Source organism: Chelmon rostratus, chromosome 10 (assembly GCF_017976325.1).
Source record: "Chelmon rostratus isolate fCheRos1 chromosome 10, fCheRos1.pri, whole genome shotgun sequence".
Taxonomy (NCBI): Eukaryota; Metazoa; Chordata; class Actinopteri; order Chaetodontiformes; family Chaetodontidae; genus Chelmon; species Chelmon rostratus.
The window spans coordinates 13557332-13572940 of NC_055667.1; the positions used below are offsets into that span (position 1 = coordinate 13557332).

The 15609-nt window shown below is 43.4% G+C and overlaps 1 protein-coding gene across 4 annotated transcripts in view; it reads left to right on the top strand.

The window, feature by feature from the left end:
• scn8aa (sodium channel, voltage gated, type VIII, alpha subunit a) overlaps window positions 1-15100 on the top strand; it is a 35613-nt gene extending 20513 nt beyond the window's left edge. For 2 of the 4 annotated variants that reach the window (XM_041945049.1, XM_041945048.1), the window contains exons 16-26: window positions 102-575; window positions 1322-1439; window positions 2035-2189; window positions 2790-2963; window positions 7404-7526; window positions 12003-12287; window positions 12643-12696; window positions 13105-13242; window positions 13344-13448; window positions 13567-13837; window positions 13941-15100. In XM_041945049.1, the coding sequence (XP_041800983.1) occupies window positions 102-575; window positions 1322-1439; window positions 2035-2189; window positions 2790-2963; window positions 7404-7526; window positions 12003-12287; window positions 12643-12696; window positions 13105-13242; window positions 13344-13448; window positions 13567-13837; window positions 13941-15100 (3057 nt within the window). The remainder of the gene's footprint in view (window positions 1-101; window positions 576-1321; window positions 1440-2034; window positions 2190-2789; window positions 2964-7403; window positions 7527-12002; window positions 12288-12642; window positions 12697-13104; window positions 13243-13343; window positions 13449-13566; window positions 13838-13940) is intronic. The other 2 variants (XM_041945051.1, XM_041945050.1) reach the window with 1 other exon arrangement.
• Window positions 15101-15609: the final 509 nt, after the last annotated feature.

The window sequence follows — 15609 nt, forward strand, 5'->3', positions numbered from 1 at the left end:
CTTGTTGGCTTTTTAAGGTTTCTTTACAGAATTATTATGTGGTCAGAGAAAAAAATAGCACTTGACATCCAGTTACTGATTTCTTATTATCTGTCTAAAAGGTGTTGAACCTGTTCCTTGCCTTGCTGCTGAGCTCATTCAGTGCTGACAACTTGGCTGCAACAGATGACGACGGCGAGCCCAACAACCTGCAGATTTCCGTCATGCGCATCAAGAAAGGCATTGCATGGACGAAATCGAAGGTAAGGATACTGATGGCCAGTCTGCTGAAGAAACCGCCAATGGAGGATGAGCAGAAGCCTTTGGACGACATGTATGAGAAGAAGCTAAACTGCATCGCTAACCACACCGGGGTGGACATCAACCGCGACCTGGACTATGCCAAGAATGGTAACGGCACCACCAGCGGTATTGGCAGCAGCGTGGGCAAGTACATGATTGATGAAGACCACATGTCGTTCATCCACAACCCGAACCTGACCGTCTGCGTGCCCATAGCTGTGGGAGAGTCTGACTTTGAGAACCTCAACACGGAGGACTTCAGCAGCGAGTCAGACAATGAGAACAGCAAAGAGGTCAGTGAGAGGAGTGCATGTATACTGTATATTATCCACTTCTAATGGTTTATCAGGCAAGTATTTAGGAAGGAAACAGACTGAATCTGCAATATACATAAAATATTATTATAATAATTATTTTCCAGGCACTTACAAAATAATTGTCTTTTATTTTACTAAGTATATACATGCAAATGTTGTAGTGATCAGTGTGTCTTGTTGTTTTTGTTGTTTATAATCCTCAGCTGCTCTACATGCAATTTCCTCTCTCAGGATAGTAAAGCCATCGGTGTGGCTGGCTACTCTACACTGTTCAGACGCTAATATAACTCCATTACTCAATAGAATCATCTGGAGTTGCTGGAGCAGGCAGGCAATGTGGATGAAATGGATATCTGCTGATGTATTTCTTGGGACTAAATGCATTTAGAAGACTTTCAGAGCAGATGATCTGCCATCTGATATTCCATTTCAGTGTTCATGTGGATGATATGTGACATTCAGGATTGTTATGGTGTCCATCTCTATCCGTAAAAAGGCCTCTGTGATCAAATAGTACTCAAGGGTTTTTCCTTTTTAAAGATTGAGTGCAATTTGAAAATAACATGAAATATACATTTCCTGACAGGTTCCAGGCTGTCTGAGTTCGGCTTTCTCCATAATAAGTGATTCCTCAGCTATGCAATACAAAACTGACATGTCTCTGAACCACTTAAACTTCGTCCCTGTGTAGCGTGTGTGCTCATACATCTATGTCTCAACAGCTGGATGACACCAGTTCATCAGAGGGCAGCACTATTGACATCAAGCCAGATGTGGAGGAGGTGGTGGTGGTGGAGACGGTGGAGGAATACATGGAACCGGAGCCGTGTTGGACAGATGGTGAGACCCCTGCTCCCACTGCACCCATTACCTCCACTCCACAGCACAGAGACTCCCCCAGGGCTGAGTGGAAATGATAGGGCGGCGGGGTGAAGGACAGTTTTATTATGAAGGATCACTCAACCGTGGAGACTCCCACCAATTTATTAGTCTATCTGTCAGTTAGTCCGTCTATGTATGATGCGTACAATAACACGCTAATACATAACCACATAAAACACAGATATTTATTCTGTTTTTTTTATTCTGTAAGAGATATCAAGAAAACTGGCACAATAGCACTTAAAGGGAGCGTTGTTTTCCTACTTTCCTGATGATAAACCATCTCACAATGTAAACTGAATATGTTAATTTATTAATTTTGAGGATTTTGTGGGCAAAGTCTTGTCAAGCAAGAAAATGAACTGAGGCTAACACCATGTACTGAACCCTCAGCATTGGAGAAGGTGTTCTTCACTATAGAGATCTTGCTACTTGATCCCAGAAACCCACAGATTCATTTGAAGATTCAACATTTAAAACACTGAACTGTAACCTAGCATTAGTATCGTATCCAGCTACATCACATGTCATCTCTCTTCCTGTGTGTCCTCAGCTTGTGTGGCCAAGTATAAGTGCTGTGACGTTGACATCACTATTGGCTGGGGGAAGAGCTGGTGGTTCCTGAGAAAGACCTGCTACCTGATAGTGGAGCACAACTGGTTTGAGACCCTGATCATCTTCATGATCCTGCTCAGCAGCGGTGCCCTGGTAAGAAGGCCTGAGCATCTGTATCCTCTGCACACACAGAAACAGACTGGACAGTTACATAAAACCTTTACAACAGAAAGCAATGACTGGAAAACTAAGGACCACAATTTACATTATTCTTTAAATGAAACACACATTTCACTGATCCAAACTGAATAAAGGTAAAATAAAGGTACTAAACAGGGACCCATGTGTATCTACATTATGACAGTGAGGAGGAAAACAAGTCAGTCAGTTTGGTTCCTCAGTCTCTGAGCTGCTGGGCTGGGGAAGGGGCCAGGGGTGCCTGAGATTAATGGACTGTACCATTTATCAAACACTGGATCTATTTCTGGGGATGGAGATGGGCCTTGCTCTCAAGCATGTCAGATGCTACAAAAATAAGAGCAAAGACTGCTGCAAATCTATAGGCGCTTGAAATATTTCACACAAAACAGATTTTTTTTTTTTGATATAATAAATCACTGTTAGTGATCAGCAATGAGCCGGCTGTACTGTAGTGCTGTGTACAATTCCATTAGTGGAATCATAAATCATAACGTGTAATATTGCCCTCACCACCTTCGCCGTGGCTGACGTATGTTTCCTGTCTCTCCGCAGGCCTTCGAGGACGTGTACATCGAGCAGAGGAAGACCATTCGGATCATTTTGGAGTATGCTGACAGGGTGTTCACCTACATCTTCATCCTGGAAATGTTGCTGAAGTGGGTCGCCTACGGTTTTGTCAAGTATTTCACCAATGCCTGGTGTTGGCTGGACTTCTTCATTGTGGATGTAAGTCCAGCTCTTGTTTCTTCTCGTATGCAGTAGACTAGAAGAGCAATTACTTGGTCCTCAACCACACCCTGGTCCAACAGCAACACACTGCCACAAAGATGCATACAGCCTTAAACAGCAGAGCTAAGGCTAATTTCTGTTCTGTTCGGTCTGTTTTGACCGTAAAAGTAAAGTAATAATCTGTCTTTTGCTTTATTAGATTGTTATGAACCCCATCAAATGCACTTCATATGCCATATAGCTACAGGATATAATTCTGTTTAAGTGTTGCCCCTCTTGTTGTCTGTTGGGTGTGGTTAGGTTTGAAATGTCAGGTTATTAATTGAATACCTGCTTCATGGCATGCATTAGGTGAGAGGGCATGTTGCTTACAATAAAGAAGAGTCTTTATTTTGTTTATCCACTCCATAAGGACAGTATTTTACAGGACTGTATGGCAGTCTGTCCATTTCAAGTGCACACATGCCAGATTCACCTTTTACAGCTCCATCAAGCAACAGTCCCTGTTTTTTATTTGGTCGATCACTCTGAGATGCTTGAATATGCACAACCTTTATCTGCTTGTGAAGTAAAACTCTTTTTCTGGGGTGCCGCATGCAAGGAACTATTTTGTCTGTTTCCCCCACTACCACAACTATTTGCCAATTCTAATGTGAACACACAGGTACTTCAACACAAATTAGAATCTGGCAATCAATAGCCCAGCTAATTGATTAGCAGCCATATTCAAGTCATGCTCAGAGCAATGGGATGTGTCAAAGATATGTCTCTGTAAAGCTGTCTTTTGCCTGTGTCTCTGACCTGTAAGATGTTTGATATGTGCCTTTGTCCTCTCTCTCTGTGTACTTCTCTGCTCCTTGTGTCAGTCAAGGTTGAAAGACCAGAACAGGGAAAATTCTTTAGTCTAGTCTCACACATTATTGCCACGATTTAATCTTATTTTTTCTGTTTTTAAGACCCCGTAACCTGAGATTGTGAGATTGCTCAGATGCTTGTGAGGGATTTCAATTAGTAATTCCAGTAAGGGGACCATTTTAATGGCTAGGACCTTAAAGCATTTTAATTTGACATAAATTTGGAATTGAGCAGAATAAGAATTTCCCTGGCTTCTGACTTTCTGCTTGAACTAACTACCTCTCCACAGTGTCCAACACCTCAGCCAATACCCGTGAATGGACTCCTATCAATGGCCAGAGGTTGCCATGTTGATTTATTATAAACTCCTGTACCCCTGACCCCATGCAGCACACATACATTTATTATATACCACAGAGAATGTACCAGTTATTTTTTTGTAATCCTGCCTTTATACATTTTAGTTTGTACGGCTTAAAATGACACGTAAGTTTATAAAGACTTCTTAAAGCTTACAGCACACATAGAGCTTGAAGGAGTTAAAATCATGCCACACTGTACTGATTCTGGTTATTGTTATTGTAGACTCCCTCCCTGTAGGTGTGTTGTCAAGCCCAACACTTGGGACGGTGCAGGGCGCCAAGTTTCCCAAGTTGTTACAACATGTTACAAATAGTGACGTCCCTCCCTCCCTCTTCCCCCGTCCTCCTTTCATTCCCTCTTGAAAGTGTAACCTCAGGAATGTGGTGATATTGTGCTGAGATGTAATGATGGTGGGTGACAGGCGGCCGGCGGTAAGTTTGGTCTTCACTAGCGCTCCCCCTCAAAAAAACAAGAGAAGGACTTGTGCTTGATGAGTCTGGGTTGTGTTGTGGCCCCTGCCGTCCTGTGTCGTGGGGTGAAACCATTGCTATGGACTCAGAAAGGGGGGGGCACCATCATTAGACCGGCCTGTTTTATGTGACCGTGTTCCTCCTCATTTCCCTTGTGTTACTGTATCTTTCTGTTTCCCATTTGATTTGTGTCTTCCTGATTTTCATTACGAGAACGTTTTTGTATTTTATTATGCATTGGTTTAGAAATGGGACAAGAAATGTAATGTTAGAGAGCGTTTTGTTAAATCAGAAACAAACCTAGCAAGATATTAGCACAGTAAAGTGTATTTTTAACATTTTGCTTACATTGTAGGACTAGCAATCCACATGTATCTTATATTAGCAGTTTTGGAATGACAAAATAGCTTGCGTAGACAATTCTTGTATAATAGTGACACTGAGGTGTGTGAGGTTGATAGGTGTCATACTCCATTCATCTTTCTTTTTCACTCAGATTATTATCATTGTTTTGTTGTGTTTTTCCCTTTGTTTTTTAGTTTGGTTTATTTCTGTTTGGTTTGTGCTATCGTCATCATGGGATCACAGCCCCAGATGTCATTGGCCTTGCCTTGCAGAGCTCTGAGAAGGACGCTGAGGCGCTGAGGTCTCTACCACACAGCTGGCCCAGCAGGGGGCCAGAGGTCAGGCACCCCAAAGGGGGGCTCTCCAAGGGGTCAGGCTGAAGGTGACAATTACCCCAAACACTGTAGTGTAGATCAAGGCAAAATCTTTATTTTACTGTCTCCCCACCAGACCAGCCGCTAACTTATTCAAGAAGCAGGGTTATTGACTTAAATAGGGGCTTTGTGCCAAAGAGTAAGTATAGAACCTAAATGGAGGCCCCGTCCAGGATATCCTGGACCCGATGTTTGAACATGGTCCAACATTCACACGTACAATAAGAAGTCTGAATCCGTGCTGACGCCTTCTCTGCTGTTCTTTCCATAGTTTTGATGCATTCTGCCTACAATGGTTGAAAACTTGGTCTTTTTGTTGATAATGGCATCAGTCAAAATGAAGATTTTGCCTGTTATAAACCTCCCTCCGTGACTTTGGTAAGCTTTGAATGTTGTGTACTTCTTGCGGTGAGTTTGACCGGTTGGTGTCGGTGGCTGGTTGGAGGTGCTTTCACATGTGTTCACTGTTGATATTTTTCCTTATTTGTAAGGAACTGGTACTTCTCCTGTTTCGGTCCTTCCAGCATCCAGACCGGGAAAATTGCAGTTTGAAAAACATGAAAAGGCTTCATGTGATCATGTACTAATTCTTGAGCAAACAAATTTCTCTCTCACTGAATTTGTAAGAGTTGAGCATACATAATACAACTGCCCACTCCTGCACTTTCCATCTGGAATAATCTGCCTTCAGCCAAAGAATCCTTCTTCACAAAGCTCGCCTGTGCAGCAGACAGCCTGTAATGGCCGTCTTGAAGTGATTTCATCAAGGCTAAATAATTCCTGCACTTCTCACCACCCCTCAAAGAACATTAGCACAGCTTACTGACCACACTCCCCATCATCCATTTCCTCCTGTGTTAGCAATACAACACTGTATGTGTGCTCATCTTAGATTAGCTTTATGGCCCTGAGCTACAGGGGATTCACAATTACCAAACCATAGTGCAGGACACTTCCTGAATGTATATTGATTTATTCTGGCTATAAGAGTCCTGTACACTTATGATGTTGTTGTGAATGGCTGCATATACAGTTTTGTGAAATAATGACATAATTTAAGTATTTAATTAGTGTTTCTAACTATTGATAACACACTTTGAAGCGTTCTTTGGCTGCAGCAGTACCCTGGTGGCTGCTGTCAGACACTGAGAGGGGCTGCACCAGTTTCTTTGAGGTTGTGTGCTGTTATTGTTAACTGTTGTTAACCGTGTGTAACTCGACTGTACTCTGTGTATTTTTGTCCTTTCAGTGCCATCCAGTGCTAATAACTATATCCGATCTGCCCTTAACCTCCATCCCTGTTTCTTGTGTGTGGTTCTTGTGACTGTGGCTCTCCTATTTGACTCTAAATGCTGTGTGGCAATTTGATTTGATGTCTGAGAAAGAAAAATGGCAAAATGACACACTTGTACATGTTTACTTGTATTCTTTCTCTTAGGTTCCGTTAGTTTGTCTGTCTTAAATTATATGGGATTTTATGCCTCAGCCCAAGAGCGACATGGAGAGACAATGTTAGAGGGGCAAGGGTAAGGCTCTCAGTCTGTTGGGTTTTTATCAGCTTCTACAGGGTAACCTCTCTCCTTCCCTCCCTCCCCAACTCCTCTTCCTCTGCTCTGCCCAGTCCCTTCGCTTGTATCTTAACAAAATCATGTAGCACTCTTTTCTGCCTAATTTACCCTCTATATGAGTCTTATGTCTCTATCTCCTCTCTTTCTCTCTCAACCACAAATTTCTTTGCAGGTACAAAGGACTTTTCACATCTCGTCAACTGCCCCAAAATAACAGACAAACAATCCCTATGGCCTTCTGCTACTAAAAATACTACGCACATAAAACCTATACTAAACATTGACCTTCTCTCTCAGTGTATATACATGTATAAATGCAATATTATACATGCATATACATGCATAGATTTATGTGTGTATGTCAAGCAACTCTCCGCCTATGCCAGGGCCGTCTCTCTTCCCTAGTGAATATTCTCACTTCTAACAGTTTGGAACCTCTTTTGCTTCTCTGTTTTTGTGTAGGTGTCTATAGTCAGCCTTGTAGCTAATGCGCTGGGCTACTCCGATCTAGGGCCCATTAAATCACTCAGGACACTAAGGGCCTTGAGACCCCTCAGAGCCTTGTCACGTTTTGAAGGGATGAGGGTAAGATCCAAAGCTAAGCAGCTGATCCTTCCGCATGCCCATTCAACAGTTTAAAGCATGCTAGAACTGATCTAAAAACAAAGAGGACAAAAAAAAACCTCCAAAATATTGGGGGATTGTTTTTAAAACCAGGAAATGAAAGCCAAGAAGTCACCTTTCCATGCGCAATCCTGTACCATGCCTTTGTTAGAGCGAAAGAAGTCATGATGCAGCTGGGAGACTGAGTAAAGCAACAGTAAAGTTGTATTGCCAGCAGGACAACATTTCAATTGAATTTCCTAAACAAACAAACAAAATCTACTTACAAATTGGATTGTTCCATAATACAAATTACCCAAAGAGCAACAGAAATATTTTTTCACAAAGCTGCCTCATCACATAAGTGACAACCTAGAAATTCTGATTACTTCATCTTACTTTGTCTCTTCTTGATTGGCCAAAGTGAATGTGAAAGTGGTCAAAGCTAACCAGACTTACATGCCATCTCATAGAGCATTCAAATCAACAAGTAGCTCCTCATTTGGCCTGATTCTACACCACTGCTTTTAATTGAGAACACCCCTCCCCTCCACATGCCCCCCCCTACCCAACCCCCGCCCCCCCGCTCCCACCCCCCCCCCCCCCCCCCCCCCCCAGCTCACACCATCCCTCAGTGCATCTGGCATTGAGAACAACCAGCAGGAACCAGGGAGCTGCAGGACACCAGAACCGCTGCCCAACCAGTCACACCAAAACTTGTGCCCGCAGGGCGGCTGCCACACAGCCACTCAGGGGAATGTGTCCCATTTGTAATAGAAGATTTCATGGTTTGCAGAGCAGAAATCACTTGCTGTGGTAGTACCTCTGGCAGCTGTCTCTTCGTAAAACGCACAGATCTGATTGGTCGTCTCTGTGACTGGTGGTAGCAATAGGTTGCACCTGGTTGTTGTCACCCGTAGTCCCTCCTGTCTCTTTCTCTTTCTTTCTCTCTAACTCCCTTGATCTCATTCTCTTTTACTACTCACTACTCTTGGACTGGTTGCATTGTCTTCTAGTTTGAGCTTCTCCTCCTCACCTCAGCCCCTCCCCACCACCTCCTCCTCAGCCCCACATGTGCAGCACTGTGCAGCACCCACCCCACCCTTACCCCTCCTCCTCTTCTTCCGCAACCCCTGATCCCTCCACTACTCACTCCACCTCGGCCCGGTTCGGCTGGGCCGGACCGCTGGAGGGTCACCACACTCTCTCCTGCTTGTCCAGGATCTTTCTGCATCAGGGACTGAGACAGAAACCACACACTCACAGTGTTGTGGCTTTGGGAGGAAAATATTTGTTAAGCTTCTGCCAGCGTCAGCACTTTGGGTCGTTACCATCCGACCGACTGATCTGCTAACAGTCCATTCAGGTCGGCAGGTCATTGCTGTAAATTTTGCAACACATTGTCCATATGGAATGTTTTAAATCATTTTTAGTGCCTTCCTTTGGGAATGCAGGCAGAAGCTTAGCAAATATGCTAGGCTGCCATTTCACACAAGGCATTACTGCTGTCATGTCATGACACCACATACTGTAGTGCATACAGCAGGCCCTGGCTTCCTGTTGCCTTCCACTCCCACAGGAAGTGAAACTGGCAGGCAACAACGGGCCCAGTTAAACTCTGACTTTTGAGTTCTGGGTCTGGGTCTGGGTGGGTGGTGGCCCATAGGTTGACTAGCACTACAGCGTTCGGACAACACTCTCAACCCTAGACAGACAATGTGTCGCCCCTCTTTAGCATGTCCCAAAAATGACAGACCAGCAGGAGAAGAAGGCCTGTGCAATTATCTAATGGGTGGACTGATTGTAAATTTTTTTTGAAGTCTCATTCATACTAGATATCCAGCGACTAAAATGTGATGCCGTTGCACATGAGCAGACATCAATGCTTTTAGGCCCTGGATAGGCTTAATGGATGTTGTCAAGGATGTTTCACTGAAATTTTTATAGCTTCAATTGTTAAATTTGGGATGGGAAACCGGCTTGTTAATAAGATTGTCATTTTTGGGGCTGGAAATCATGGCACATTTGCTTGAATAGAGTGTATTAATGCCAGTACCAATGCCCCTAAGAATGACCTCATTCAGTGGGGGTATGTGGTAAGAGAGGTGAGGGTGGCCCAGTCATGCAAAGGGAAACAAACAGAGGAATTTGATCCTGCTGTATCAATTTTTTATAATAATGTCTATGCTCATCAATTGAGTTACCATTTTGTTTGAACTGAAAATGGAAAATTTGAGGTCAAAGCAATGCATAAATGAATAGGGAAGTACATGAATGGAGAGATGACACCGTATGAAAGAGATTCTGGAAAGTTAGAATGATGAGAACTTTTATATTCCTGCTGGTTGACTGTTACAGCACGATGCATCGCAGAGGCCAACGCAAATCCACAGCGCCGAGCAAGCAGCGCAGCTTCAACTGGACACATTGCACTGCTTAACATGCAATGATTACGGGCTGCTCTGACTATGTACTTTGCTCTCTCTTTCTCTTAATGCTGCTTTGTAATCTCGGTCCTACTTTTTTGAGCAATGCATTGTACAGGAATGACAACGCCTTTACCCCAGTTTCAGTCAATCCCCTCTTCTCACCCTTCTACCTGACGAACCTGCTGAAGTTTAAGTTACACCAAAGATTTTGAAATGACACAGACTTTGATAGTTTTATTTATGCCTCTTATTAAAAGTAATGATTATCATGGGGTCTTTGGATATAACCTCTGAGCCCCAGTCACTTTAATCGCCTGTCAGCAGGCCAACACGTATTCCAGACCAATGTTGGTGTCTAAGCTCAGCCACACTGTGCTGCAGATATTTGTCAGACACCCATACAAACCATGTAAATATCAGAATGGCTCGTCAGACGCACAAGCAAGCAAAGCTTCAACCATTATGTCTTTAGCCGCTATCTCTCTATCCACACATTTCTCTATTTATTTATTTATTGATTTGAGCGGTTATGAGATTGCACAATGCCATGTAACACGCATGTACTATAACTGCCGATGCACATTATGCATTTTTGAAAGCCATTTTCCCTCTTTCTGAGAATGCTTTCCACACAGCATGGCCTAATTCTTTTTTTGAACACTGAATTTTTGAAAGCGGTTCAATTGTGCCTCAGATCGAGCAAAGAGTCATTCTCTCAGCGAGTGCAATGGCAGCACTGTGGGGGGAAGACTTTAAACTATGATTTGTGTGTGTCTTAGCCCTATAATTGCATTTGAAAAATATCACCCTAAAGCCATTTTCTTTTAGCTTTCCTCATTTGATGACACAATATTCTGTGTGTGCGCCTCATGTGAAATCTATGATCGTACATTGAACACGAGTCAGCCTGTGAAGGCCGTGTGCACGCTGAGAGAATCCTGCTCTAGAGCTCCTCCCTGTCTGTTTGTCATGAGGAGGGAATATGGCTCCACAAAACGAGTCTGCCAAAGACATGCATGCTCAGCTGTCTGCCTGAGAGCTGCTGGTCGGCCTGCCTAACACTGGTAGTGAGCGGTTCACTATGTGCTGAGCTTTTACTGGCTATGATAAATATATGAAAATAAGATTGGATTGATAGACAGGCTTAGATTTTGGGGTGGTGGTGGGAATTAGTGTACTTTAATTGATTTTTTTTTTTCTTCATTAGTGTTATATTTGACTTAGTTATGGAAAGGCCAGTGAGATTAAGAATATTGACTGTCTAAGGTTGGGGTGGTAAGAGTGGACACTTCATAGTGGTATGGCAAACACTTGATTCATTTTTTATTTACATTGTATATATGTTGAAACATACGCACATCTATTTTGTCCAAATATTATAAACTGTATTTCTCACATTGTCAAATGGTACACAATGTTTGTTCTTATATGATATAAAGCAATTGTCTTGCATATTCTCAACAACACTGCATTAGTTTAGTGCCACACATGTCAGCGACATTCATGTGTAAAATAATGACACATTAATTTCTTATTATTACAAAATGTCGCCAAGTTACTAGGATTAATACAAAAACTTACATATATAAATTTATAAATTGCACATTTTCCATCATAAACATGTGATTCTTATAGATTTCTTAGATTGGTACTTTTCTTGGCACGTATGTGTGTGTACGCGTCTGTGTGTGCGTGTGCTTGAGTATGCCTTAAGCAGTTGTAGCCGCACGTTTCAACAGATCAAAGAGCGTCTCGGAGTCACATCAGTGCCGCTCTAATTAGAACGATCCCCACACATCAGCATGTATATCACAGTGGAGCGCAGTGCTTACTTTTGGCTACTTTAAATCATCATAGGATTGAACTGCTGCTTCTAAAGCCAGCTGGACCAAAGTGCTGAATAGCTTTTTTTTAAGTACTTAGTGTGACGCCATAGCAGTATGTAGTGTCTTGTCAGAGGGGTTGAATGAGCTGCGTTTGTTTCCTGGTTCTCACTCTGTCATATCCTGTCTTCCCTGGTCTGGTCTAGGTGGTAGTCAACGCCTTGGTGGGTGCCATCCCTTCCATTATGAATGTGTTGCTGGTTTGCCTCATCTTTTGGCTGATTTTCAGTATCATGGGGGTCAACTTGTTTGCGGGCAAGTACTACTACTGTTTCAATGAGACATCAGAGGAATACTTTCCCGTCGACGTGGTCAACAACAAGACGCAGTGCGAGGCCCTCATGCATCAAAACTTTACCGAGGTCAGGTGGAAGAACGTCAAGATCAACTTTGACAATGTGGGCGCCGGCTACTTGGCCCTGCTGCAAGTGGTGAGAGTGTCGCTCCTCCTCTCCTCTCGTTGTGGCTCCATTTCTTGTTTCATGCTAACTTGTGTTCTTGTCTCATTTTCCTATCCACGTTGCTTTTTTTGTCTTTCTGTGTGGGTCTGACGTTGCTTCGAGCTCAGTTTGCTTTATGAGGTTGTCTATTGTTCATATTCATCATGTATATTGTGCATTTCTCCAAGTCCTTTTCTTCGTCTGCTTGTTTTCTTTCCATAAACAAGCTGTACCAAAGGACATGCACAGTTTCGGTTTGAGTTTCTAGATTTGAATCTAGAATGGTCTTGGTATATTATTTGTTTTCAGTTTCTGCAAAAATGTAATCATGTGTCTCTTTTGAAAGGCCACATTCAAAGGCTGGATGGACATTATGTACGCAGCTGTGGATTCAAGAGAGGTATATTTATTGCTTCTTCAGTAAATTGTAATGCTCATTCGTCTCTCTTCTGCCAGACTGTGAACAAGCAGAGCTTAAAGAAAAAGTTTGACATTTTAAGACGTAGGTTTATCCGCTTTCTTTGCTGAGAATTAGATGAGAACATTTTACACTAAGTATGAAGCTACCGTTAGCAATTTGACTTAGCTTTAGACAGAGCCAGGCTAGCTGTTTCCCCTGTTTACAGTCTTTGTGCTAACCTAAGTAAGCCAACAGCTGGCGGTAGCTTCATACGTACCACACAGATGTCGACCTTTTCATCTAACTCTTGACAAACAAGTAAATAAATATTTCCTGAAATATCACATAATTTCTTTAAATGTGTTGCTATAACATAAAGCTACCTTCAATGTTGTGCCTCCCTCCAAGGTGGAAGACCAGCCGGACTATGAAGTCAACATCTACATGTACATCTACTTTGTCGTTTTCATCATATTTGGCTCCTTCTTCACCCTCAACCTCTTCATTGGTGTGATCATTGACAACTTCAACCAGCAGAAGAAAAAGATAAGACCTGTTCTTTCTCCTTATCCCCCGTTTTGCTTTAGGAATTTCCATTTTCAAGCGTTAGAATATGATTATAACCAAATCTTTATTTATCCCTTTACTTTGGAGGTCAGGATATCTTCATGACAGAGGAACAGAAAAAGTACTACAATGCCATGAAAAAACTGGGTTCCAAAAAACCACAAAAACCTATTCCTCGACCACAGGTGTGTATTTCCTCTGGATTACTTACCAAGTGTTCAAGTTATTCAACGCATTATGCCTTTAGTTGAATTCCCCAGTAACTATCTGCGTCATCCCTCTTTGTGCCCTCTCTCCTTATAGAACAAGATCCAAGGCATGGTGTTTGACTTTGTGACGCAGCAAGTCTTCGACATCTCCATCATGATACTTATCTGCCTCAACATGGTCACTATGATGGTGGAAACAGACGACCAGTCGGATGAAACGGAGCTCGTCCTTTACTGGGTCAACTTCATCTTCATTGTAGTCTTCACCACAGAGTTCTTGCTGAAGCTCTTCGCCCTTCGCCACTATTACTTCACCAATGGCTGGAATATCTTCGACGTGGTGGTGGTGATCCTGTCTATTGTCGGTGAGTGAGGGAGGTGAAAGTGGAGCAGTGAGGGAGTGACCTCAGAAGGTCAGAAGTGTGTTGTATTCTCATCCTCTCTTCTTTCCCTTTTCCCTCCTCTCAGGCATGTTCCTGGCTGACATCATTGAGAAGTACTTTGTGTCGCCAACCCTGTTCAGGGTGATCAGGTTGGCTCGCATTGGCCGTATCCTCCGTCTGATCAAAGGGGCTAAGGGCATCCGGACTTTACTCTTCGCTCTGATGATGTCACTGCCAGCCCTGTTCAACATTGGTCTCCTGCTCTTCCTGGTCATGTTCATCTTCTCCATCTTCGGTATGTCTAACTTTGGCTACGTAAAACACGGAGCAGGCATTGACGACTTGTACAACTTTGAGACCTTTGGCAACAGCATGATCATTCTGTTCATGATCACCACGTCGGCCGGGTGGGATGGCTTACTGCTGCCCATCCTCAACTACCCACCGGACTGCGATCCCAATTTGGAAAACCCTGGTACATCTGTGAAGGGCGACTGTGGTAACCCCTCAGTGGGAATCTTCTTTTTTGTCATGTATATCATCATTTCTTTTCTGATTGTGGTCAACATGTACATTGCCATCATCCTGGAGAACTTCAGTGTGGCCACAGAGGAAAGCGCTGATCCACTCAGTGAGGACGACTTTGAGACCTTTTACGAGATCTGGGAGAAGTTTGACCCCACTGCCTCTCAGTTCATTACTTTTGCTAAGTTGTCTGACTTTGCTGACGCACTGGAGCACCCGCTTCGTGTGCCGAAGCCTAACACTATAGAACTAATTGCCATGGACATGCCCATGGTGAGCGGCGATCGCATTCACTGCCTCGACATCCTGTTTGCTTTCACAAAGCGAGTTCTGGGTGACAGTGGTGAGTTGGACATGCTCAGGCAACAGATGGAGGAGCGCTTCGTGGCAGCCAACCCCTCCAAGGTGTCGTATGAACCCATCACCACCACTCTTCGCCGCAAACAGGAGGATGTCTCTGCCAGAATTATCCAGAATGCCTACCGCGCCCACCTCATCAGGCGTGGCATCATCTTCAAGCGCCACACTTTTACTAACAATAAGCTTGAGAACGGCGGGACCAACCAAGAGAAGAAGGAGAGCACACCATCCACTGCCTCTCTCCCCTCTTACGACAGCGTGACCAAACCCGACAAGGAGAAGCAGGACGAGAACAAGGAGGAGTGGGCCAGGAAAGAGAAGGACAAAAACCAAAAAGATGAGTGGGAATCCAAGTGTTAGGGTTCAGTGACTCTCAATATCCAATAAAACACAGTGAGATGAGACTTTGAGCCCGAACCCAACAAATGTAGAAAAAGTGATCATTTGCAAGTAAGAAAAAAAACAAAACAACAAAAACATACAAAAAAATGTTTACAGACTCAAATACAACTGAGGCAATGTGGTTTCTTATGTCGTCAAAGACAGCTGAACCAAACACAATCAGTTTACCACGGAACTTTGCTGCATAGTGACCAAGTTCATTAAAATGAGGAACAAATGCAAAATGAAAAACAGTGACTCACGGTGTGCTGGCCAGTGGCACACTTTTCTTTGGGGATCAACTGCCAAGGCACAGAAATCTCTGCTAGATGGCGATCGGAGAATTGCAAAATCCCTGCCACCACCGAGTGTGGACCCCCGCAGCAAAGCTCCAATGCTACGGGACTGGGTCATACAGATCCCACTAGAACTGTGTCAGCAGTCTAAAGGAGGGTCTGTAACACCGCGTTTACCATCTTTATCAAGAA